This window comes from Strix uralensis, chromosome 6, assembly GCF_047716275.1.
Source record: "Strix uralensis isolate ZFMK-TIS-50842 chromosome 6, bStrUra1, whole genome shotgun sequence".
Lineage (NCBI taxonomy): Eukaryota > Metazoa > Chordata > Aves > Strigiformes > Strigidae > Strix > Strix uralensis.
Genome location: NC_133977.1, coordinates 23,617,406 through 23,643,421, shown reverse-complemented (window position 1 = coordinate 23,643,421; position 26,016 = coordinate 23,617,406). Strand labels below are relative to the sequence as shown.

General features: G+C 36.1%; 1 protein-coding gene across 1 annotated transcript in view; it reads right to left on the bottom strand.

The window, feature by feature from the left end:
* Positions 1–26,016, bottom strand: part of LRP2 (LDL receptor related protein 2) — a 127,495-nt gene that overhangs the window by 53,055 nt on the left and 48,424 nt on the right. The window contains exons 17-36 of the mRNA XM_074873296.1: positions 25,411–25,603; positions 24,104–24,229; positions 23,677–23,807; positions 22,778–22,915; positions 21,613–21,894; positions 20,203–20,442; positions 19,499–19,618; positions 18,992–19,108; positions 17,893–18,270; positions 16,744–16,992; positions 15,378–15,589; positions 14,712–14,896; positions 12,978–13,206; positions 11,337–11,514; positions 9,245–9,373; positions 5,110–5,276; positions 3,105–3,248; positions 2,055–2,164; positions 729–906; positions 183–396 (exon numbers count right to left, since the gene is read on the bottom strand). Coding sequence (XP_074729397.1) covers positions 183–396; positions 729–906; positions 2,055–2,164; positions 3,105–3,248; positions 5,110–5,276; positions 9,245–9,373; positions 11,337–11,514; positions 12,978–13,206; positions 14,712–14,896; positions 15,378–15,589; positions 16,744–16,992; positions 17,893–18,270; positions 18,992–19,108; positions 19,499–19,618; positions 20,203–20,442; positions 21,613–21,894; positions 22,778–22,915; positions 23,677–23,807; positions 24,104–24,229; positions 25,411–25,603 — 3,720 coding nt within the window. The remainder of the gene's footprint in view (positions 1–182; positions 397–728; positions 907–2,054; positions 2,165–3,104; positions 3,249–5,109; positions 5,277–9,244; positions 9,374–11,336; positions 11,515–12,977; positions 13,207–14,711; positions 14,897–15,377; positions 15,590–16,743; positions 16,993–17,892; positions 18,271–18,991; positions 19,109–19,498; positions 19,619–20,202; positions 20,443–21,612; positions 21,895–22,777; positions 22,916–23,676; positions 23,808–24,103; positions 24,230–25,410; positions 25,604–26,016) is intronic.

The following is a 26,016-nucleotide window of genomic DNA, read 5'->3' as shown; positions in this document are numbered from 1 at the left end:
CAATTAGATGCTTTAACTGTAAGGCAGAATATCTCTTTACCAAAACCAGGTAAAATGCTTCTGACACTTTTCCTGAAAGCCTAAATCAACCATTTCCTTTGAAAGAGTATGCATTCTGTCTGAGGGAAGTTCAAGTTTCCACAAGTTGGATATCCTGAAACACCTCTTTAGCAAATACTCACTGTCTCTGTAATACACACGTAGGCACTTCAGTCTTGGGACATTATCTCTCAGTACTACTTTGTTTGCTCCAGTGGACTTGTCAACTCGTTCAATAACTTCATAATCTCGATCAGTATAGTACAGAAAGGTATCATACACAGCAATTCCCCATGGATGAGAAAGATGAACCACCAGAGTCACACGATTTGTACCATCCACATTGCCTTTCTCAATCTAAGAAATCAGTTTAAAGCTTAATATTACATTTTTTATAATAGAAGTTCAAGGTTACAATACAAAATTAAAATGCAACATATGCTGCCAAAAACTCTTCATGCATGAGATCTTTATGTACAAGGTAGGAAGGAAAGGGTCAGCAGGATTCCGATAATGATTTTTGGGTTTTCATTCAAATTCATCATATATTTTTAATGGTAATTAGTAACAACAGTTATTTGGATTTTGCTCAATCTGGCAGCTCCCAGTAACTGAATTACTCATGTGAACCACAGATGCAGAGATAGGGGAACAGGTAAAAAAGCTATTCTTAAAAATATATCTCTTACCACTCCTGTGCTTGTGACAGCCCAGTACAATTTTTGTTCCTTAATGTCAATGGTAATGAACTCTACATGGTCAAGGTTGCCAGTGAAGAGAGTTTGTATGCCTGATCCATCCATGTTTGCACTGGCAATCTTTGCTGGGACTCCAGTGTCAGTTCCTTGGTCTGTCCAGTACAGCTTCCTGTAACACAAATTATCACATCTGTTAGCAAAGCTGGTAACAGACATCAATGGACCAGAGTCACTTGGCATATGCTTAAATCCATCTCCTTCGTCAGCCAAATACTTCAGTACATGCTGAACAGAGATCACTTTGAACCAGGCCACAATGAAAAAGAGATCTTGTTTGAAAAAAGAGAAAAAATCTTGTTCTCTTGAAAAAGAAAAATGCCTGTTTCTCTCGGAAAAGAGAACAATGCCTATTAAGTAATTTTTAGAAATCCATAAACTCCCCCGTATCATCCCACAACACCATCAGCAGGTAAACTCAGTAGAGTATTAGGACAAGAAAGCAGAAGAGTAATTTTTAATTTTTTTTTTTTTCACACATGGCTGCAAGGTTTCAGCAGTGAGTTTGGTTTCAATTTGGAATTAAAACTACAAGTTAAAAAAAAATCTATATGAAACAGAATTCCATTATCTGGCTCTGGGGAATATGTGCACCACTTTGGCCTCAGTTGCTGAAGAACACCTAGGGCACATGGCTGCCAGACTCATGGCTAGGGACAAAAAGTCAGGCATCAATTCATCTGAAAGCCTGCCAAGTCACCAGCAGAACTGTCTCATTATTAATATGGTCCTATGGAACACTGTGGTTTTGGTTTGGTTTTTTTTTTTTTTGAAGGCATCATATTGCAATTTTGAGTACTCTGTTGGAAAAAAGCAAATTACAGCTCTTTTGGGGAGAAAGTAGTAAAATTGTATTTAGTGGTGTGCTATTTAACATGTGACAGTCTTCCCATGTAGTGTGTCTTTCTACGACAGATAGGCCTCAAGAGAGCCATCACAAGACATTATAAAGAAAGACTTTAGAGTTCTGTGTACTCTCGGTTCCCATTTTTTTCACAATCATAATATTCTGAGATCCTTTTTAATTAAAAAAAATACCATATAATTATATGGTAAGTTAAGGAGAATGAATATCTACGCAACAGTTTATGAAGACATGAAACAATTTTCTAGGGCTTAAAAAAGGTAAATAAATTCTGCACAAATATGAAAAAAACAAAACCATGTCAAATCCAGGATGGAAGCTGAAGACCCTAAAAATCAAGAAAAATGTGGAAAATATAGTCGTGTGCAAAGACAACAGCAATTTTGGAAATTTACCCTCTTGCTGGATCAACTGTCAAACCAATCGGTGTGCCAGCTCCCAGAGAGGTGCCATCATTGGTAATCAGTGTTTTCCTGTACATTACGTCACCATGCAGCTTCAGGACCTATGCAAACATTGAACTCATCAGAGCATGTAATATAGAACTTATGATAGATTTTCAAATTAAAGGAAGGAAGCCTAAATCCACAGGGAGCTGAAATTGCAGAAGACTCTCTCAAATACTATGAAGAGAAAGCACATTTTTCTGTACTCTAACCATCTCCTTTCTCTAACATGCACCCTTTGAATGAGCTGCTTGCAGCTCAGAACCTGCTTGTGTTAACAACTAAGCATCCTAGGTATAAAAATAGTTAATCCTTCAGCTTCCATAAGATCTTGAAATATTACAGGTTGAACAGGTTGATGGAATGCTGATTTAGAAAGTATTCAATTTTATTTGTTTAAATTAGTTGCCTTTTAATTTAATAGTATGTATTCATATTTTGAAACAAGAACATTAGTGGGCTTATTCACAGTAATTACTGTATTATTACATATTGCTTATCCTCTATTTCCCTATACTAAGTAGCATTTTTATCCTTCACACACCATCAGACTGCTAGTCTCCAGAAAGCTACATAATATGATACCAAAGCACTTGGGAGTGGATCTTACTGCATTTGATGGCAATATTCCTCTACTGTGAGAGGCACTGCATTGGGATAACTGATTTCAAGTGAGAACGGTAATAATAATAGTAACTCTAGTGATCAGAGAGGTTGTGTGTCAAACAACAGAAGCCTAATGACTTGAAGGGAGGCAGGCGGGGAGGAAATCTATGCACAAAGTTCCCAGGATATATAGTGCTTTCAATCTTTTTGACTATGCTCACATTTAGGTTTGTATCTTCAAGTTTGTAAAGTATTTTTCTACAGATTGTTTGCATTTTAAAATAAATCTGATTTCAGTTTTTCACTAAAAAAAGTATTACTAATTTCACTGTGTATACATTGTAGTGAAAATTCTAGGCTCTTACTTTCCAATTATCCCTCTTAAATAACTACCTCAATTGACTGTGTCCCTGGGTTACTGTAATACAGGTTTGCAGATATCCAGTCCAATGCCAGACCAATAGGAGCACCAATAACAGCTGCTGGAGCAAAAACTGTCCTGTTGGCTCCATCTGACCTCACTCTGTGAATTTCACCCTTGGGAAAAAAGATAACAAAAGTGAAAAAATGTCAAGAGCAGAAAACACCGTTCTATTCCAACCACATGAGCACTTACTTTATATTACAATCTTTTCTTAGGAAAATGAAAATCCAGTAGAGGGAAATGTATTTGTATATGGTCAATGCATAAACATGGTTAAAATATTATTGTAAATCATAATTATCTAGTGTGGAGAGACATTACTGTTCACCAACCAAAACCTGATTGACAGAAATAAAACTACTATATTTTATAAGGTTGAACTGTATATATTTAAGCTATATACAGTCACACTCTGTAATTTGTATTTCATTATCAAAAGATTTTTACCAGGATACCCCATTTAACCATCTTAAATATACCTGAAATCTAGTAAACGAAAATAGTGTTCTCTCCATGCATAAATATTTAAGAACCACCACATTTTTTGTAAACTGTAACAGCAAGAATCAAGACTAATTATCCTTGCAGGTTTCTTCGTAAGGGTAACACTTGAAATGATAACTTATAACTTACAGCTGAATACCCAGCTGAAATACAGCACTCATCCACACTCAACCTGCAGAGTCACCTGGCATCTCACTTGTCAGCTCTGTTAATGGATGTATCAGCCCATGACCTACAGAACTGTTCAACCTCTTGTGAATGTCAGCTGTATCTGCTGGCTGAGATTTGTCAAGAACATTTTTTCAGACTGCAAGGCAGTTCAAATAGATTCCAGAGTATTTATCTAGTTCCCTGGGCAAAGGTTTGCTTAAATAGGTCTTTTTAAATACTTCCTGGGAATTAAGTATTCTAACTTTAAACGAATAAATAATTAAATAAATTATGAGTGACACAGAAAAGGCTTTAAAATGAGTGACTTTTAAACTTATTTTTACTTCAAACTTGCAAAATGTAAGGGAACTGGGTAGTGAAAAAACCCCATAAATCTTGTGTGAAAGAAAGGTAACAAGTTAGTATGAATTGTTTCTGTAAAACACAACTATGGAAGTCTCCTTATCTACAATTACATTTTTCCAGGACCTAAGCACTGCTTTTCTTGAAAAAATAATTGCTTTTAAGTTTCCAAGAGTGAACACATATTGCTGAATCAACAGTTTCCCTACCACATACATCTCCCAGACTGTCACAGGTTTGGGTTTTTTTAAGTCTCCATCCTGCAAAAATTGGGAATTTTTTTGTGGCGTCAGCTTTAGGGAACACATATCGTTTCTTAGTTCAGAACAAGCATTAAAAATGCTTAGTCAAACAATTATAATCAACTATTAAAAACTAGTTCAAATTATTTTTTAGATCTATAAGCCCCATATGGGCCACCTGGAAATTGTTGTGACTTTGGAACCATTTTCTACTGTTTAAAGAAAAAGATGACCCTCTACTATGTGACTTCATTAAGTGCTCAGACTAGATGCATGTATTTTCATTCTAATTTTTAGTGCCACTGTGTTCAATGTACAGCTCCCATGGAGAAGTGTTCTGGCTGTGTTTGAGAATTAAGACCTAAGTCAAGAGAGAGGAGAAAGAGTGGACTACAGCAAATGGGGGCTGAGAGTATGGTTCTGTCAATGCTTTCTGATATTTCATGTTCATGTGTCTAGCTGAAGCAGAAATAGCACTGATCAAATATTTCAGTTGACAAAGATGAAATCTAATTTACAAAAGAGATGAAGCTTCTTTATCTTATCCTAGGGGGCAAAAAAAAAACCCCAAAATACAAAAAAAACCCCTTTCATTCCTTTCAGTTATATTTATCAAAATTCTTACCTGCAATGCTAATATATTTCAGTCAAAAACATTATTTTAAAATAAAAAGTCTTATTTTAGTGCACACTTTGAACACAAATACTAACTTACCGGATTTTCAACCCAATAAATCATCTGTTCAGAGTCATCAAAGTCAACATCAACACCATTCTGAACTCCTGCTATTGGAACCATAGCATCATTTGTTTTCTCCTCAGGGTTCAGAGAAATTCCATAAATTATATTATCTCTTACAGCAATAAGGAAAGGGTGTTCAACTGTGAAAACATATAATGTAATTCAGAGTTGTTTCTGATCACAAAAATGGCACTATGATATGCCTCCCCTCTCCCACCCATAAGTTCCCTGATGCTGAGAATGGCTGAATGTCACCAGTGATGTTTTGCAACCGCTTACCTATAAGTTTGTTCCCTCACTAGGAGTGAGGTTATCCATTATTTTAATTATTGTAACATTTAAAGTTTCAGTCCTGTGCAATCACAATGCATGTGCAAGCAAATTCTGAGAAGGAGGAATTAAATAAAGCAGGATCACTCATTGCTGGCCAAGGGAAGAAGAATATTCACGTAGCTGCTCTGAGTAACTTTTTCAAATCTCTGAGAGTGGCAACCAGCAGGACAAATCTCTGAGGGCTCTCCAGGACATGCCTGAGATGGGTTCTAACACCTAATGAGAAGGCCTCACAGGCAAGGTACATGTCACAGCAGCAATTGCTGATCTTTATTATTAAATATAACTGCAGTACTGTGTTTTCTTGTTTTATCTCCAAGGGAGTAGACACACTCTGTTGTGGTATATTTACTTTTAGGTAAACTTGTACCCTTACGCTTAAATCTTATTAACAAAGGACATCTAGTCAGGTGATCTGAGAAAATGCACTGGAGACCTGTAGAGTGTGAGTCAGCAACTTCATTTCTCATCTACTAGGAAGCAGGGGAAGAGAATCTCCTGAACACCAATTCCCCTCTTCCTTGTGCTTTTGCCTTTGGAGAACAAATTCTAGACCCTTCTCTCCATAGGCACAAGCTACCACTTGATAGGAAACTGAGCTGCTGCTGCACAGAAGGTAGTGTAACCCATTTCCTCTTATAGATCAAAGACTTGTTTTGTTTTGATTTTCTTCACTGGCTGCTTAATACATTTATATAAATTTTGCAGTGAAAATTTTGACATGAAAAACCACAAATCACAGCATCATTGCACATCTCAAAAATTATTCTCCATACATCTCTCTGGCAAGCTGGAACTATTTCTCAAATTTGACATAAGCTTAGATATCGTTTGTCTCAGCACAAAAATCACATTTTGGCAAATAATTGCCTGAAGGCATATCTCTGCCTGTGAAATTCTTGGACTTCTTCCATTTTTTTTTTTTCCCCCCTTAAGAATGTGGCATGCCAGAGTTCTTCTATAAAACATTTGCAAAGAACAGCTAAATTCATGTGAAATTGTTCCAATGCATACAAGACCCTGGAGTCATCATTCCCTTTCTAACTGTACACAACACTACTGAATCTTGCTGAAATACAGATATGTGAATTCTCTAGGCTAGACTGTTTGCATTTTACAAGTTCAACAGTCTCATTTAAACCAACTATATTCTACAGAAAATTTTTTGCTGATTACTTCATTTAATTTTAAGACCTATGCAAATGATTATTTCTCATTCGTATAATGGACAACAGAGCAAATTTGCTGAGCTATACAGATCTTAAATCTGTGTAGTTTCATCAGACATTAATATAACTTCTGCAATATTTAAACTTAACACAGGTTTACATGAAAAATGATAATCCATATAAAATTCATGTACTGTTATATTAAATATGCAAATTTACCATATTAATACAATATTTTAATATACAGGGTCCTTGCTTTGTTTCCATGCCAGCTTGCTACATTACCATCTTTAACATCAACCTGAAATGCAGTTTAAAGTAAAATAAGTGCAAAGGCAATCTTATAATATTAGCATTCTTCATCTTATGTAAAACTAGAAATAGTGCAATCCTAGAATCAATGCCTTTCCATCAACATGAAGTTAGCAGCATTTGATATGCGAACTAGGCAGAGATCAGCAATATCATTGTTTTGCAGAGACACCAGGCAACCAAATGCATGCAGCTCAGTTTAATATTTCCTCTGAAAGTTTGTGCTGGCCTATTAAAGTAAACAATGACAGCAAGGATGAGGATAATAGTAAATATTATAAAAGAAATGACAAATGTCTATTTCTTTGTTATCATCAGCAGTAATTAAAATCTTTTACCATGACAGGAATCAGCATATTTTTAAGTAACTCTTTCTGATGTGTTGACCTTCAGCAAATACATTTTAAAAAGTTTCCAGAATCTATAGATGTTTTTTACATACCATTTTAAATGTATAAATTCAATCTAAAAAGAAAAAATAAGCCCATAGTTTAAAAGAATTGTGCTTCACAGAAGGATATTTCTATTACTTTCTTACACAATTTATATTGAGCAATTATGTAATTTATAAAAGGGTCATAGCTGTACCTAAGTAGACACAGGGAACTTTGCAACACGTGGGAAATAAAGATAAGAATTATGAATAGCTTGATTCAGTGGCAGAACTGGGTCAACCTCCACACATGCATGTGCTTCATCACTGCCATGTTCCATTTCTGTCATCATACTCCCTCTATAAGCCTGCACATACTAAAACCGGTACAGGTTTCTAAAAGAAACTCTCTTTTTAAGAGATTAAACAAACTTGCACTTCATTTCAGATTGTATAAATTGGTAATGCTCTTACTGCTAAGAAAAACATGAATGCATACAGCTCTTTACAGAACACACTTCTAAGTATCAAGCAGGAAAAGAGTGTGACCTGGCTTTTAAAATTTACATAGTTTTAAAAGGGTCTTATGACTGACAAGAGATTTCTAGTGTTAGCTCATCCCAAAGATAATTTCTACATAAATTTCAGTGATTTGAAGCTTCCTTATTAGGAAGGCACCAAAGCACACTTTATATCTGTACAACTGATGGAAAAATTAATAATGAATGCTTCATCTGACAGAATTAATCTGGTCAAATTTCTGGTCACAAACCACCTGCCAGTAATTTGAATTTTTATGACTTTTTTTTTTTAATTATTTGGCTAAAATATTTTTACAAATCATTGAGGTCTGTGGACTGTTCAAAGAAAGTTCAGTGGTACTTTTTGATATGAAGTTTTGTTTGCAAAGGTTCTCTCTGATACAGCTGCATCACCTGTAGCATCTGTCATTTTAGGCTGTGTTTCTAGACCTCCTGCATTTGGCATACTAATTTTTTATACTGGGGAGGGAAAAAGTTCAAGCTGTGAAATTTTTATCTGAATTCCAAAATGCATTATTTCAGACAAGCTGAAGAGAGTGGTGAGGAACAGGGAGAGCATCTCTCCTGATCAGATGGAACCAGAAGATTGTGACTTACTTCTTAGCAAAATACAGGCTGAGAAAGAAAGTGATAGTTGCTTCAAATTTATACAACAGAATATATACCAGGAATGAAGAACTACTGATGTTATTTACCCTAATGAACAAAAATGGCATAAGAAATGAGTATAAACTGGGGAAAGACTGTATTTGAACAGAAAATCAGAAGGTTTCCAAATATCAAAATTGTGAGGTTCAGTGAGTTTTAGGGGCAAGAAACTAAATTCATCTTAAACTGGAGCTTGACTGGTGAAAGGAGACATATGATATGGTAGTCAAGGACAAGAAGGAAACAGATTTGAGTGACCAAGAAAGTCACTTCTAGTCCTGCATGCTGACTTTCTTACAATTGCAACTCTTAAAAACAGGTTTTCAGGCTGAATATTTATAATAAGAAGGACAACATTCTGCCAGAGTATGTTTTCATTTTTAACTGATACTAAGTTCCTTCCAGATGTATTCCAACAGCAAAACATTCAATGTGTCAAGAAATTTTAAAACGTGGCTTATTTAAAGTGGGGGAAAAAAAAAAAAAAAAAAGAGTTCATCCATTTACCCCAAATGAAGCATCTGAATCTCTGAGGTCCTTCCAGAACCTGGCTCCAAACCTTTAGGCCAAGTACATTCCATGCATCCTAAATGAAGTCTGCCTGGAATGGCCCCAGATTTTGATTTCATGAGCACCAGCTCACAAATATGAAGTATGCTTTTTGCCTGACAAATGGATGGATTTGACAGTGTCAGGTCTTTTTTTTTCATCTCTCCTTATTACTGCCCTACCTCTCATGCAGTTCCTGTTATCAGGAGAAAGTATCCATCCTGAAGGACAAGCACAGGAAAAAAAAAGCTGTCCTGATGAAGAAAGCAAGCAGAGGTGGCTACAGGGGGACGATGCACAAGAATTGATACCTGATAAGAAAAAAGAAAGTATTAGCAACTGTAAGAACATTAGCGACTGGAAAGAATATTCAATCTCATTGCTACTGATAATATCAACCCAGCACTTAATGAGTTTTGCTATTTTCTTAAAATTAAAAAATTATTTCCAAGAACCACAAGCAATACAATACACTTGTAATAGGATATAATTTTTCATGTGAAATCAGTGCTACTATCACAGGGGTCTTTTTCAATTTTTCTGCATCACAGAAAATCTTTCAAACTCTTTTTCAAACTTTTCTTACCTGCACCAGGAGGCCTGAGGAATTTTCAGTCTTTAATCATTATAACCTTTCTAGATGGGGGATTTAAATTATTTACTGAAGTTTCTTGGAGAAAACTAAAGTTGCCTACATCTCATTCAAAGGTAGTGGGAGTTCAATGCATAATTTCTTGGATCACTTTGAAACTGTCAGTCTGAGCTTGTAAAATGTATAAAAGACAGTGAAGAAGGTCTCTACTGATTGCTATTATTATTATTATACACTAAAATTCAACCATTTAGATTACTTCCACAAACTTGCTACTAAAGAGGATTTCTCAGGATGAGACATCTTTATAAGAAAATTAAAATCAGATTTTGAGTATATCCTTAGCAATTGCAGCAGGCCTGGAAGTTCCAGGAAACAACACAGTTGTTCCTAATAAGAACTGAAAATAAAATAACAAGACGACAATAAAACAACAGCATAAACTCAGAACTCAAACTGTAAGAAAATTATTCATCCTATCAGCATAACAAATCTAAACTCTAGTTGGTATAAGACCTAATGATTTACAAAAAAGGAGAGTGGATGACAGTTTTAATACTGCATCTTGAATTTCAATCAGCAAATAATTATTTCTTCATTTGTAAACATCAGCATGTTTTGCTATTTTGCAAGTGCTTTATTTCCTTCTTCTCTGTCTGGCCACATAAAAAAAAAAAATCACAAAATGTACTAATTTAATACAATGAAGAAAAGTAAACAATTTTCTCCACCAGTGGTAGAAAGTTTTTTAAACCCTGGTTTGCAAAATAAAACCTCTTAAACCAGAACTATGATGTACAAATTAATGGCAACCTCTGGTGACTAAACAATTTGCAGTGAGCATGCTAAGTGGCTTTAGCTCTGAACATGATTGAGGAAGGTTTCGTTCCAAAACAAATATAGCACTGAAATTACTAGAGTCTTACAGTGTCTGCCCTCCCCTGTATGAAAGTTTTCAAGGTAAAAAGAAAAGTAATTGTAATATTTATTAATAAGAAACATTCCATACACAAGAAATATAGCAGAAAATGAAAGACAACGTTCATGTCAATATATTTCCCACTCTTAAAGTCATGCCATGAAATGACGAAAAGTCTGATTTGGAAGATAACTTTACCTAACAAAGAACCAAAAAAATATTTTTTTTTACAGTCTTTCAGCTGCAAAAGATTACCTGCACATGATCTCAGAGGGAATCTTGAATGCAATGAAGGGGGTTATTTATTATTATTATTATTTCATTAAGTAAAACAATGCAAAAGGGCTTTCAGAGAAGGTTGATGACAGTAATCTTGTCTAAAAGAACAATAGTATTAACATACACGGAACTGAGTCTGGTATGCCAGAGAGACAAATTTTTAAAATTAAAATGCTTTCCAAAAATGCTTCAATTTGCTTATAAAAACATTCAAAAACAAAGTGCAAGAAAATGGCATATACTAGTTCCCTATTATTCTTTTGGGCTAGTCATTATGCTTACATGCTGCCTAGGTTACCTAGGACAGACTGGTTCAGCAGGTTGGACAGGCTGAAATGACCTTCAGTTGCAAGTTAATAGGATGAATTATTTGCTTGTTTTAACACAGGCCATTTGCTGACAAGACTGATACCAGGAGTGCCTATGCATGACATTATTGCATGGCTTATTTTTGTAATTACCAAAGTTGTTTTGCTGAGCTTACCATTAGGTTGCTTTACAGGATGGACTGCCACAAGCCCCAATGGCTGGTGAATGTTATAAATCATAACTGTCTGGTTTCCTCCATGCCATTTATTGGCTCGAATTACTCGATTAGTATAGCGGTCGCTCCAGTACACAAAATCTTCAAATACAGTTAGAGCATGTGGATGCTGCAATATCTAAAAGGCAAGGATGTTTATCAATTTAGTTCTGGAGATTTGCATATGTAAAGCTTGCAATGAAGTAACAACAGAGCTGAGCATAAAATAAAAAAAAAAAAAAAACCAAGAAAAAAGCAGCATCAAAAGATATTTTTCAGAAAAAGAACATGAAATATAATCTATTGTCTGAAAACAAGACATTGATTATGGGAGAAACACATATTTTTTAAAAAATTAAATGCTAAATAGACCCTGTGAGATGTACAGCATGAGGAATTAACAAAGCAGTTTGTGGTGGTTTAGTTCCTGCCGGGGTTCAAGACCATGCGGCCGCTGCCCCTCCCCCACAAAGGGAGTGAAATACATGGCCCCGGGGCTGAGATAAGGAGAGGTTTAATACAACAGTGCAACAGCAACAAAACAAACAATAACAATAACAATAACAGTAACAGTAATAACAATGAACAGAGCAAGATATCTACCGATACAGCAGTGAGAGCAGAGAGATCGCATAACACACGTGTTCACAGATCCTCCCGCGCTTGGGCGCCAGGAGGTGACTTCAGCATGGTATTGAATAACCCGGCTAGAGCTTCCCCCGCCCTGCTGCTGGGGAAACTTAACCCTATCCTAGCTAAATCAGGACACAGTCTAAGGCAGAACACAGAGAACCAACAGATAAAAACCTAACTGTAGATTTTCAAGGGCATAATAGGAAATTTCAAGTGAGAGTTATGGACCTGTCAAGACCTTGCATCTCTGATAATTTACCAGAGGTTTGAAGAAGGTGGCTTATCTAAATTTCAGAAAACTAGGAGTGGGGCAAGAAAGACTGCACTGGCTCCTATTTCAGAAGAATTGTCTTTCTAGCCAAAAATAAAATCCCAAGGTTCAATTCTTGAAAATATAATGTGGTTATTTATACCAGCTTACATGTACCAACTGAACATCTGAACTATTGCGCTGGTACAGGGACACTGCTACAAGCTGCCAGCAGCACTTCATTACCAGATAGCCTGTAAAAGCCATGGTCTTCATGAAGTGCCCTGCACACAGAAACTCCTTGCAGCACAAAACCCTTCACTGCTGTCAAGAATAGTAGCAAAAATCACTCATGGAAGGTCACCGGGGAAAGTTCTTCCAGTTTTTTTGTACTGTATTTGCCTACAGCAAATGCACCAGCTAGTATCAGCAGTTTCAGATACCGCCTCTAGTCTTTATGCATGCAGACAGAACAAATGAGAATGATCTAAAGCACTAAGTCTACACTCAACTCCAGGTTCTGTTGAAGATCTCCTGAGAGACTGTGAATAGGATATGCAATTCTTTTTCCATCTGTAGCAAGCAGCTAAAATACTTCATATGTGTTTCACCCAAGTATTCTGAAGAAAAATACATCCAAGTCTATGACAATGCAAATACATTTTTAAGTACTATAAGCAAGGACATGGGAAAACAATAGTTTCTTATTAAAGTCTTACCAGATCGCTTGCAACCACCTGTCGTCTGTTGTTTCCATTGTAATCACAAAAATCGATATAATCAAGATAAGCATCAGCAAAATAGAGAAGTTTATTTGGGTAATCAATGGAGAGTCCATTGGGCCAGTAAATTTTATTGTTAATAATCACTGTTCGCATTTTGCCATCCATGCTGGCTTTTTCAATTCGAGGGTTTTGGCCCCAGTCAGTCCAGAACATTACATGAGCACTGAAAAAAGTAACTTGTGGTTACCAATCTGAAAAAAAACCTAGCTGCTTCTTAAGAAACATTACATGAAGACTCACTAACCAAAAAATAGAAACAACCTTTTTAAGAAAAGTCCTACACAATGATACTGAAATTATTCATTTCAGCAATACACTTAAGATACTAATATAATTTTTGTTTTAAAAATTCTTTTAATACTTCTACTGCTGTTTTCATTTGTCAATAATAGCAGTACCTAGAAACTACTGTTATCACTGTTTTTCAGTGTTGATCATAATCTGATTCTCCAGTTGCTAAATAATAATTTGATATGGGTTTGTACTTTTACAAGCATGCATTGATAAAGTTAACAGTACTATAACCAGAGAGCCCCACATGCCTGGCAGTAAAAAGAGTTCAAGGCACCGAAGAGCTCAAAAAACAGTAAAAGTTTGTACATGAGCAGTTCAAATCATAACATTCCATTTATTCTATGCCACTTGCTGTCTGAAATGGGAAGGTGATTTTTCATAATTATCTATACGATATTAATGTTATTTTAGACTTGGAGCTACGAAGGAACTTGTTCCTTCCCAGGTAGGCATACCACATTATATTACATAGAATCATAGAATCATTCAGGTTGGAAAAGACCCTTTGGATCATCGAGTCCAACCATCAGCCCTACTCTACAAAGTTCTCCCCTACACCATATCCCCCAGCATCTCATCTAAACGACCCTTAAACACATCCAGGGATGGTGACTCCACCACCTCCCTGGGCAGCCTATTCCACTGTCTGACCACTCTTTCTGTGAAAAATTTTTTCCTAATGTCCAGTCTAAACCTCCCCTGTTGCAGTTTAAAGCCATTCCCCCTTGTTCTGTCACTAATGACCTGTGAGAAGAGACCAGCACCAACCTCTCTACTATGTCCTTTCAGGTAGGTGTAGAGAGTGATGAGGTCTCCCCCTCAGCCTTCTCTTCCTCAAGCTAAACAGTCCCAGCTCCTTCAATCTCTCCTCATAGGATTTGTTCTCCAGGCCCTTCACCAGCTTCGTTGCCCTCCTCTCCACTTGCTCCAGCACCTCGATATCTCTCTCGTATTGAGGTGCCCAAAACTGGACATAATACTCAAGGTGTGGCCTCACCAGTGCAGAGTACCGGGGGACTGTCACCTCCCTACTTCTGCTGTTAAGTAGGTAAGTTTGTGGTGTATCACCAACTGATAACGATACATCAAAATTTTGAATTAATAGTTCTTAACTAAGAAGCAAATGTAGGAAAATCTATTTTACAGGGAAAAAACATCTTGTTACAGTGAAACAAAGCAAGAGATTACAAATAATCACCATATGACTTTAAATATATCAACTCTGCAACACTATTTTAAAAAATTGTCTTAAGTTTTCTCTTCCACTTGTCATTTACAATTACAATACGGTTTGGGCATTTCTTAAATTTTAACACTGTTACATCACAAAAATATGCATCTTTTCAAAACAAGACATAAAAAATAAAATCTTACTCAATTCTGGGATCTAATACTAGTCCCCTCGGGTTTGTTATATTTTCACTAATCAGAACAGTCCTGTGGCTCCCATCCATTTTAGAGACTTCAATAGTTTCCAGAACAAAGTCTGTCCAGTAAAGATTGCGACCTACCCAATCCACCGCTATACTTTCAGTCACGGTGACACCACTGTCAAACACCTGTTTAATAACAAGAATTTAAAAAAAAAAAAAAAAAGGAAAGAGAGAGAACAAACTAATTGATATTAAATTTTTACCCTTTCTATTTCTATAGATATGGAAAATGGGGAACCAAATGTCCAACATTTTCTAGGTCTCTTAGGCAAAATGAGTCACAATGTACACATTCAAAGTGCTGACAAAGCATATACCCAAACACTCCTACTAACTTCAGTGGGTCTACTGAAAAAGTTAGCATCTACTAATATGAAATACACTTATAGCCTGATGTTAAAAATGTCCCTCTTGAAAGCCTTCAGTTTTCTTTTTCAAAAAGCTATATGAAAGGCTGGCTTAGTATCTACAAAATTGTTTCACTTTGTCTATGTTATCTCTCTTCTTACAATGTTGGGATTTCCCTCTTCCCCTTTGTTAACTGGAGATACAGTGTCTTCATTTTCTCTCTGCAACAAAGAGAGAGGAATAATTCAGCAAAACTTACTATTTTTCGGTCAGTCCCATTTTGAAAAGCACTCCAAATTTTATCCTGTGTTGTATCAGACCAAAAGATACGATCTGTGACTGAATCAAAATCAATAGCCACAATATTCCTCCCATCCCGAATCAGAGAATAAATACTGTGTGACTGAGAGGTGATGTTGTCCACAACAATTTGGTTACGACTTGCCACCAGCAAAAGAAGATTCCCAGACTCTGTCAAATGAAAAGAAATTAAAATAAACCAATAAGCTATCCAACAGTAATTCTGTAAGAAAAAGAAACACTGAGTTAATTTGGCATGGCTGTATAGCCTCGAAGCTGTTGTATCTAGATATACATATTGAAAGAACAAATTCAAATCAATTCTCAGGCCAAGCTATTTTATTATATCCAGGCTGTCACCCTGACTTTTGGACCTACCTTGGCTTTTCTCCACCCTTTCTCCATCATTTACTCTTTCTACAAGATTCCCCTTCCAGTCTCACATCTGGACCTCAGGTCCTCTTCCCCACTGTCCAACCAGTTTGCTGCTGACATCCAACCCTTATTCCTCCATAAGCCACTCTCAGCTACCAGTCCTGATTCAAACCCCCAAGTTCTTCGTACCACCAGTTACTCTACTCAGCCTGGCTTTTCCTCCTGTTTAGCTAGTCTGCTCTTTTCTCCCTCTTTCAGACTGCATGGGGACCAGGGAGGAGAATAAAGAGATTACAGAAGAGCCACAGGCTGCTGTGGTTAGATTGCTGTGCAGCAGTTTACACTGATAAGCTGCTGAAAAACAACTGAATAGCAACCATAAAGACAGCAAACTATGAGAAACTCCCTATAAGGCCAAACTTATTTGCAGGTAAATTGTAAGAGTCTTCCACAACCTGAGTATATCCCTAAACCAGGAAAAACTGTGGTGACAAACTCCACTGGGTATGTGGCTCCTCTGTACTGTCAGTGTACTACGTAATAGATACAGAAAAATGGACAACTAAGGCTGTGTCAGTGTTATCTGCTCTTTAAAAATGAGCAAAGTATGGCATAGGCACTAGGTCAAATCTTGTGAAAGGCTGGGATTTAAACACTCTGAGCATTGAACTTTATAAAGAGCAAATTTTAACCTATGGCTTACAGGTGCCTGGCATTTCTTTTCTCCAGAATATTATTTTTGACCATTCCAGGGTTAATTTAAATATATTATTTCAAGGAAATAATAGTTTCCAGTTAACCCCTCAGCTGAGAGTTTTAATACTGAAGGTCATCTGCCATGAACAACTTTGAGTGGCTGTTTACATCAGCTCTTTTAAAAGATAACAATATGAAAATGGCAAAGCTGGACATTTTCCAGACACTGTTAGGTTGACATCAATGTTCCTCACCTGCTGCTTTACAAGTCTTCCCATTGGTTTCTAGAATGTATCCTTCATCACAGTAACACCTAAAAGACCCTCTCTCATTGTAACAATGCTGACTACAAAAGCCGGGAGGGTCACATTCATTAATATCTTCACATGTCTTGGAGTCATTTGCAAGCTGGTATCCAATAGGACAGGTACACTGAGCTCCAAAGGGTCCTTGAATACATTCATGAGTGCAGCCAGCATTATTGTCAGAGCAGCTCTCCTGATCTGAAATGGGGTTGGGGCAGGAAATTAGCAAATAGTTAACAAAAGTTTCTTATGCTAAATTTAATACTTTGTAATTGCATTACTAACTGAAGACTGCTGCTAAAACATGACTGCACAATCATCAGTTATGCAACATGAGACTGGACTGAGGCCCTTATGCAAAATGTAACACACACAATGCACGTGAAGACAGGTAACAACATAGTACGTACTACTGAATCCCATTAAATGAATGCTAAACAGAATGCTGTCTAAGCATTCAACAAATTTTTCAAAGCTAGACAGAAATATACAAAAATTTACTGTATCACTCTAAACCTAAAATTGTATTAATAAACAATAATTTAAAATCATTTATGATCATACCTGGCTGGGGTTCATCTGAGAATGTCATTGATTAAAGAGAAGAAGGAGGGAAGAAGGAAAGAAAGAAAAAGATTATGCTTAAATCAGTTCATAATCAATGTAAATACAAATTCTGGCTACATGTGAGCTTTTAGATTTTTTTCATGATTTTTGAAGTTAGAAATTTAAAAGAAAATATTAAGGACTGAATCACATTTCATCTGAACTTAAAGCATACCATGCTTTAGTGAATGTGTTCACAGGAACACAAAGCGCATTCCCATATTGCTATATAAAAACCTATATTGAAGACAGTGGAAGTCACATCTGAATTCAGAGCACAAGATTGGACATAGCTAATGAATTCATCGGTGATCTTCGTAGTCTCCTTTCACTGCAAGCAAGTTCCACTTAGTAATTTGAGTTCTAATTTCAGCATGCTTACAATTTCTGCTAGAAACATTGCTGCATTAAATACAGCATGCTGAATATTTCATTTCTTTCTGAAGCCATAGCACATAGTAGGCTATAGTAGATGCTTGAACAGTAACTTACTGCACAATGGGGATTCATCAGCTCCATTAGGGCAATCGGCAGAATTATCACATACTTTGCTCAGATTCACACAGATACTGTGCCCTGGACATTGCCACTGCCAGCTGGGGCACCGGAAGGGTTGAGTAGGACAATCTCTCTCATCACTCATATCCCTGCAGTCATTATCACCATCACAGATCCATGCTCGATAGACACAGTTGCCATTATCACAGCGGAAAAGAGATGGAGGACAGGTCCTGGCAGGACATCTATGATGTTCATCTGAGCCATCTGCACAGTCAAGATGGCCATCACATTCCCAGTTAGCAGGAACACAGTTGCCATCTGATTGACACTGGAATTCATTCTGGTGGCACATCCCTGGTGGTCTTGTAGCTAAAACAGTGACATTCAACAGTTCAGAAGCTGTTTCAATTTTAGACAGAGAAGCAAAATCACTATGTTCAGTTCATCTCTTGCATAAGTAGTTACAATACTATTAAGAACTGTGTTGCTTTTAGATTAGGCCATAGAATCACAGTCAGTCAATCTACATGACATTTCAGAATCTCACCAATTTAACTCCTACTTTATAATATGGTGAACAAGGCAATTCAACTATTGTTATATTTTGAGCAAGCACATATTAATATCTACGTATTTTGATATCTATGTACATGACCAAAGCAATATGAAATTACTTGCTGAAACTAGTTTTCACCGCCCTGCAATGCAACCTTTTAACTAACTTAAATGTAAAAATTACTCAAGGAAAAATGTCAATCTAATTCTCATGGATAAAGGTTTTCAGTTTTCTAGATGAACAGATTTCTTAATTTTACTTTTAAACCCTGAGACTGAAGTGCCAAGTAAAACAAAACATTAGACCCAAAAAGGAAGGCAAACTCTCCTCTTTGCCAGAAAAATCTACTCTTGAGCTGGAACCTACTGTGTTTGAAATTTCTGCTCAGAAAAATGATTTATAGACAAGTTTCCCTAAAAAGAATTTTGAGGTTTTAAGGACAGTAGTGCCAATTATTTGATATGGCAGATAAAGAAAATTTTCAGAAGCATCACCTAATAATTGAAGCCTTTCTTTCAGCATCAATATACTTACGGCAATCAGTCTCATCTGAGTGATCATTACAGTCAAAAACACCATCACACTGGTAGTAAGTGCTGATACATTGGTCTCCACTTAGACATTTAAACTCTGTGGCACTGCAGTTATATACTACAAAATGAAAAGATATTATTTATTATGTTATTTATTTATTTTACAAGCTAGACTGCATCCAATTTTTCTACAGGTGCCCAAGTCAGATATGGTATCAGGAGTCCAAGTTCCACTGAAGCCCATGATCTCCCTGGGATACAGAAAACACAGTGACCCTGGAATCTACAGAAAACAGAGGAAACAGATTTCAGTCCTCTGCAACAAGCCTAGAGATCAAAGGGCTTACTAAAATTCTAAAACAACCATCACAAACAGGGTTAATTTATGGATAGGTTTATTATGCATTCTGCTATCTTGGAGCTGGTAATATAAGGTCACCAAAGACACCTCAGGGGGCAAGAGTGAGGAAACAATAAAGAGGCATTCAACACACTAAGTTACACTTACTGCAGTCATGCTCATCAGCACCATCTATACAGTCTTTGTCTCCATCACAGACATAGAATGGGTCAATGCAGCGATGGTCTGGACACTGAAATTGCCTGGGTTCACAAGTACCTGTGAAAGCTATTAAGAATGGCAATAAATGCAGATGTGTTTCTTTTCTCTCTTCGGAAATCAGCATAATCCTGAGACAGTAGAAGGACACTATTGCTAACTTGCAGCATATAATGCAGCAACTAGTTATCATACAGATTACAAGCACTAATAATTGTTTATTCATATGTAGGCTTGGACTCATGCAAAACAAACAGAAGATTCCACTCAGTGGTAAATAACACTAAAGAAAGTATATGGAAAAACTACTGTCTTACTTCTGCTTAAAACTTCCAGACTAGATTAGATGACTACACCATTAGTCATTACTGAGAAATTACTCATGAAATAAGTGCTTAGAACATCCAAGCTTTAGCTGCAGTGGGTGACATTATGCAGCACCATGACTATAACTAGAACAGTTGCCCCCCCCCTTTTTTTTTTTTTTTTAATTATTCTTCTGCATTCTACTTGGCTCTGGTAGTTCAAAATATTAGTCTAACTTAGATATTAGTTCTTTCTTCTTAATTTCATTTATCATCCTTATACCAACAGCCATATCTATGTAGACATACACAGTTGTTTAAAAAACAACAGACAGTTGTGATACTCACTGCAGTTTTTTTCATCTGATCCATCACCACAGTCATTATCAGTATCACATAGCCAGATCCTAGGAATACATCTTCTATTATCACAGGTGAACAGGGTTACAGGGCATGAAGTGGGTCCTTGTGTAGGACAATGTAATTCATCACTACCATCAAAACAGTCATTATGTTTATCACAACGCCAGCGACCTGGAATACACTGTCCACTGGCACAGGTAAAAGCTGATGAAGCACAAGTATTGTCTAAATAAAAAACAAAACAGGAGGACACTTTATAAAGATCTCCAAAACTTGCTTTCCCTGCCTGAGCATTCAGTGCATTTGGTACACTTACAGAATGTCTAAAATACGCAAGTTCTAAAACACGTATTGCTTAAAATGAAAACATCTGTCATGCCAACATGCTGCAGGACTGAACAGAATACTTTTTTAAACTGAAAGAATCAATAAAAAGCTACATTGTTATGCACTTCAAAACAACCTAAAGAACAAGAAAAATAACTTATTCAAGTAGCTGTTTGTTCTCTACTTTCCTTTTCCCCAAAAGACATTCTAGTTATTCTAAAATAGGCCACTAAGAAGAAATAGAGTTTATATCTTAGTCATACTAGTTACTCCTATGCATTAAGGAGCATATTTTACTAATATGTCCTATTTTCTGGTTTGCAATTTAAAAGAAAGAATTAACTGTGAAGAAAGAAGCACCAAATAAGCCATAAAAGCCAAGAACCCTTCAATATCTTATCAATTATAATTATCCCACTGTTCTCTCAATTTACTTGATCAACAAAATATTTTGTGCAAGACACTTTACAGTAAAACCAGGAAATAAACCAATGTGTTTTTAACCCACTTCACTGTAAAAATCCAGATGTAACAAATAGATCAGAAGCACCCAAATGTAATAAAAGCCATAACATTTCTTTTCAGATGTTAAATGAAATAAAAGGTGCTGCTTTAATCTTAGAGGAAGGTTAGACAATGCATATGGTTTTGTTATTTTTCTTATGGTGCTATTTTTAAAATGTCTTCATCTTTAAGACGTTTGTTCCTCCCCATGCATCAAAATAAGACAAGCAAGTAATATTCCAGTATCTTTCAAAATTTACAAACAATTAAGAATAAACACAACCTTTTTCTTTAGAAAATAAGTTTTTGTTACTCTGTAAATTTTGAGAACTAGTGAGATATTAATATTTTCATGCATTCTTTAGGTGGCCAGTATTGAATCCCATATTCCCATGAGTTATATGGATAATTTCCAAAGTAACTAATCTCCAAGCTACATTTCAGGATTTATCCACAGATGCCACCCTAAAAAAAACAGGTTTATTCTAACAAAATCAGACTGACTCATCAAAATTTTGAACTGCAAACAACAAATACTAACTGTAAATTACAGGGATTACTTACTTAAAGAACCACAGTTTTGCTCATCACTGTTATCATGGCAATCATCAACACCATCACACTGATAGTATCGAGGCACGCATCTTCCATTACCACAGGAAAACGAGTAGGAACCACACTGCAAAGTGGGTGGCTCATTGGATGGATCTTCAACACATGTCAGCTGATTTGAAGCCAGCTTCATACCATAAGGACAACCACAAACTCTCTGAAAATTTGGTACTGGGAAGCAGAAATGGCTGCAGTCTCCATTGGGATTTGCTCCTCTATTACAGTAGTTAGAGCCTTCAAAAGTGATAGAGATCAATGTATACACTACTAATAGCAGCTTGGGAACTATTACAAGTGCATAGTAACTGTAAAAGAATGTTTTATAAAAAAAGATGCTGTAGCAAATCCTGGTTTTGCATACACTGCAAAACAGGTTCAAGTTCACTGACAGTAATAGTAGTAGTAAGTTGTAATAATAAATCCCACACTCCATATACTCTTCATTGACACAAATGTTTATGGAAGCCAAGAATATACTATTAAATTCCATTCAATTTTCAGCAACTGTCTGAAAATAAGTATACTCCCACAAATGAGGACCTTTGTCTGAGCAAGGCTGGGAGCCCAGATCCAATCTTTGGACACCAAATAAGTGGTGAGCCTTAGCACACAGTTTGATCATATGTTTGATAAGTGCTTTGGGTGTTTTACTAAATTAACTACAATACCAAATCCTTGTCTTAGATCATAAAATTGCATAGAATTCAGCAGTGAAAAGAAGGAAAAATTAGAGACTTATGCACAGTGATTACTTTAAGAATAGTAGGTTGATTAATAAACATTTACCCAATTCCTCAAAATAAATAGTTCAGTTTAACTAAAACTTCTACCAGAAAAAGAGAAATACAAGGTTGTAATTGGTGATACAATGGAATCATAATTTAATTTTACAAGGTTGATTTAATAAAGTAACAGAAGTGGTGGAGGACAACTGAACACAGTCGCAAAACAGTGAAATACACCATGTGTGATTGCAAGTGCCTGTGCTGCCTCCCCTGCACATCAGTTATGATTCAGTAAAGCCATTTCTAAAACTGACAGTGGAAATCTGCTGTCCTGATATTTTGTCTCTTATTCCCTATTTCATGTCTTTCATCTGTACAACAAAAGAGCTCACCTATTTGGGAATGAGCATCGTATGCTTTAACATGCATAATGTTATTAATACCCCTCCTAATAATAGTCATTTCTCCTCCATCAGACTTCCTCACTCGGACAATGCCACCAAGTCTCCAATCAGTGAAATATGCATAACCTGTTTTGAAAGGCATTTAACATATAACAATTACAGAAGAATATGACATAAAAGAACAAGCATCATGAAAAAAATCTGCGAGGCTTTTCATGTAAATTTAATAATTTTTCATAACTGTTTCATGAAAAAGACAAAAGGACTTTTATCACTAATGCAAAGTGAGTCCTTCAGTCATAGATAGACATAACATAGAAAAACAAGCCCTCTCAGATTTCACTTAAATTGAGATATTAGGCACTCAACTGACATTTCAAATTCCAAAGCAATTTTAAAAAGTCATACATTAAGACAACTTTCCAGAAAATTTTAGAATCTTTTTGAAGATATTTTTCACAAAATCAAAAGGGGTCAGATGCTTACATCTTTCTTCACACACAACATAAAATCAGTGATAAATTCTCTGTACAAGTAATAAAATCCTGAAATTGCTGATCACCCCTAGGGAGGTGATTTACCTTGTTTGTCCAGCATGAGTAGCCCACTTTGGAAGCTATAATTAGTACAGCATATCTGCCTTGTTGCACTAAAAGAGTTACCTGAATTGCCTCAAATTATTTAAACACAAATATACATAAAACCAGTCCTAAAAACAAGCAAGTACTAAATACGTGTTTTTAATAGAAACTTTCAACAGTGCTGTTTATAGAAAAAGCAGTATTACAAAGGCCATGTTATTTTATCTCACATACTCACAGATCATCATAGGAAAAAAAAAAAAATCTGTGGTAACATTAGATAATATTTTTCAATGCCAGACTTACCTCCAAAAATAGTAAGACCAAATGGGTGAGTCATCTGAGTAATATGTTCAAGAGTTCGTCTGTCCAGCCCATCAAAGGTGCTGTGCTCAATTTTATCAAAAAAGGCATCCACCCAGTACAACCTTAGAGAACTATAAATAATGAAAATGTCATATCTCTTCAAATGGCATTATGTCCATTACTAAGCGTTAACATTTCCTCAGATAATAATCTTAAACCTGACAGGAGGCTAACTGGGGTGTGTGGGGAGGGCTTCTGAGAAAAATCTTAGATTATACAGGCTTTTCAACAAATTGAAAAATAAGGTCTTCGATACAAAAGTTCCAATCCACACAATCTGACACAATTCCTTTATTTTTGATCCCTAACAGTTCAAAGAAACAAACATACTTGCTCAAAAAGCTTCTCTCTTCTGTGTTGCCCTTACCTCCAGTCAATGGCTAGGCCATTAGGCCAGCCTAGTGTTGTATTCACAATTGGCAAGGCATGGGATCCATCACTCCAGGCCCTCATGATTTTTGCAGGACGGAACCAATCTGTCCAGAATATATACCTGAAAGGACACATGTCAGAAGACACATAAACCCAATGATATAACACAATTAAACAGAGCAAATGTTTGCAGCATTAACATTCTTCTTTGTACCACATCTTCACATACCTTAAAAAAATACAATTTTATGTTGACCTTCTCCCTTTCCTCAATTGGTAGAGGTACCAAAAATTAATATTTATCCTGTGTACAACAACTTCCAAAATCTTTGGAAGTAGTTTGTCCCTTTAGACATAAAATATCCATAACTTTGTTAAAATTGTTAAGGATTTCATTTAAGTACTGACCGGGAGGCAGAATCAAGCAAAAAATGCATCTTCCAGGTAATACTTACAAGTAAGCATGAATATTACAAGGAATTTTCTCCTGATCCTTCTGACTTATGCCTACAGTAAAAGACTTGAAGCTAGTGTTAAATAACTTTACAAAGCAGCGAACAAAAAAAGGTTGGGACACCCAAGGATCTGAGTTCAACATTATTCTTATGATATTACTTCCAAAACAGTATATCTGGTTACTAAATAGGAAAATTCAATATCCAAGAATTAAGAAATTCAGTAGTATGGCAGTAGAAGCTGAACTATGCTGTAAAAGAAACACTGTTTTGGCTTGGCCAAATAAGACAGAGTATTGAGTTTGAAGTTAAGCATTTCCATGAAAGAAAAGCAGGTCTTCATTTTATGTACACAGAATCACATATTGTAAGGTCTGTATCAAATATAGCCAGTAGTATCTAATATGTTTCAAATAAAGAAATTCAGATAGAAAAAAAACAGGAATCAAGGTTAGCATTCTGGGAACTGAAAGTATGTTAAAAATAATTTAGAAAACTATTTTTCAGCTATGAGAAATATCTTTCTGATCTGAGTGATACAACAAAACAAAGTTCTTTTGCCTGTTTATCAACAGCAGTAAAAGAAAAAAACCTGGTGTTTTTAAAGAGAATGCTTTTGAGTGCTTTTCATGTGCAATCTGTATCACCTTGCCCTTTCCTCTGGGTGCTGAATCCTAGGCCAGAATAAAACAAATAAAGACAAGAGGACTGAAAAGAGATGGTATTTTGGAAAAGAACACAAATTCAAACAGAAATCCAGAATTGGATGTAAATCTAACCTCACCAATTCTGCTTAAACCATAAATTTATTTGTATAGTTTCAAATGAGAATCAAAGCTAAATTTACCCAATAACAGGATGAACCACTATTGATCGAGGATTATTTAAATTCTGAACAATAGCTCTCCTAGATTTATCTGCCAGCCTCATCACACTAATGCTCCTGTATCGAGGGTCTGTCCAGTATAGATTCTTTGATATCCAGTCAAAGGCCAAATCTTCAACACTTTCCACTCTATTAGCCGTCAGGATTTCTCTTCCTAGAATTTATAACACACATAATGATTGTAAATGTTTAGGAACAGAGGAAATAACATGAATTCAGTATTCTGTTCACAAAACTAGTGGTTTCCCTTGGTAAAAATGCTGCCTCTGTGTTACTTAATATTAAGACTAACCACCAAGGGGAGGGGGGGTGCACTCTACTCCAGGCAAAGGAGTTATATGTTCAGGAGCACAAACCCAGAGGAGGAGAAAAAAATACTAGCCAAAGACAAGAGAAAAATCTGTCACTAAGTTTACACTGAAAGGAGTTTTATGGATGAAGGTCAGTGAGGTCAGTGCAGTGAGGACATCTTGCTCAACAGTCAGACCTTACCTACTCTTTGCCTAGTAATGGTCAGCTGCAGTCGGCCATTACTCTGACCCAAGCCAACAAGCAAGCTCAGAAGAC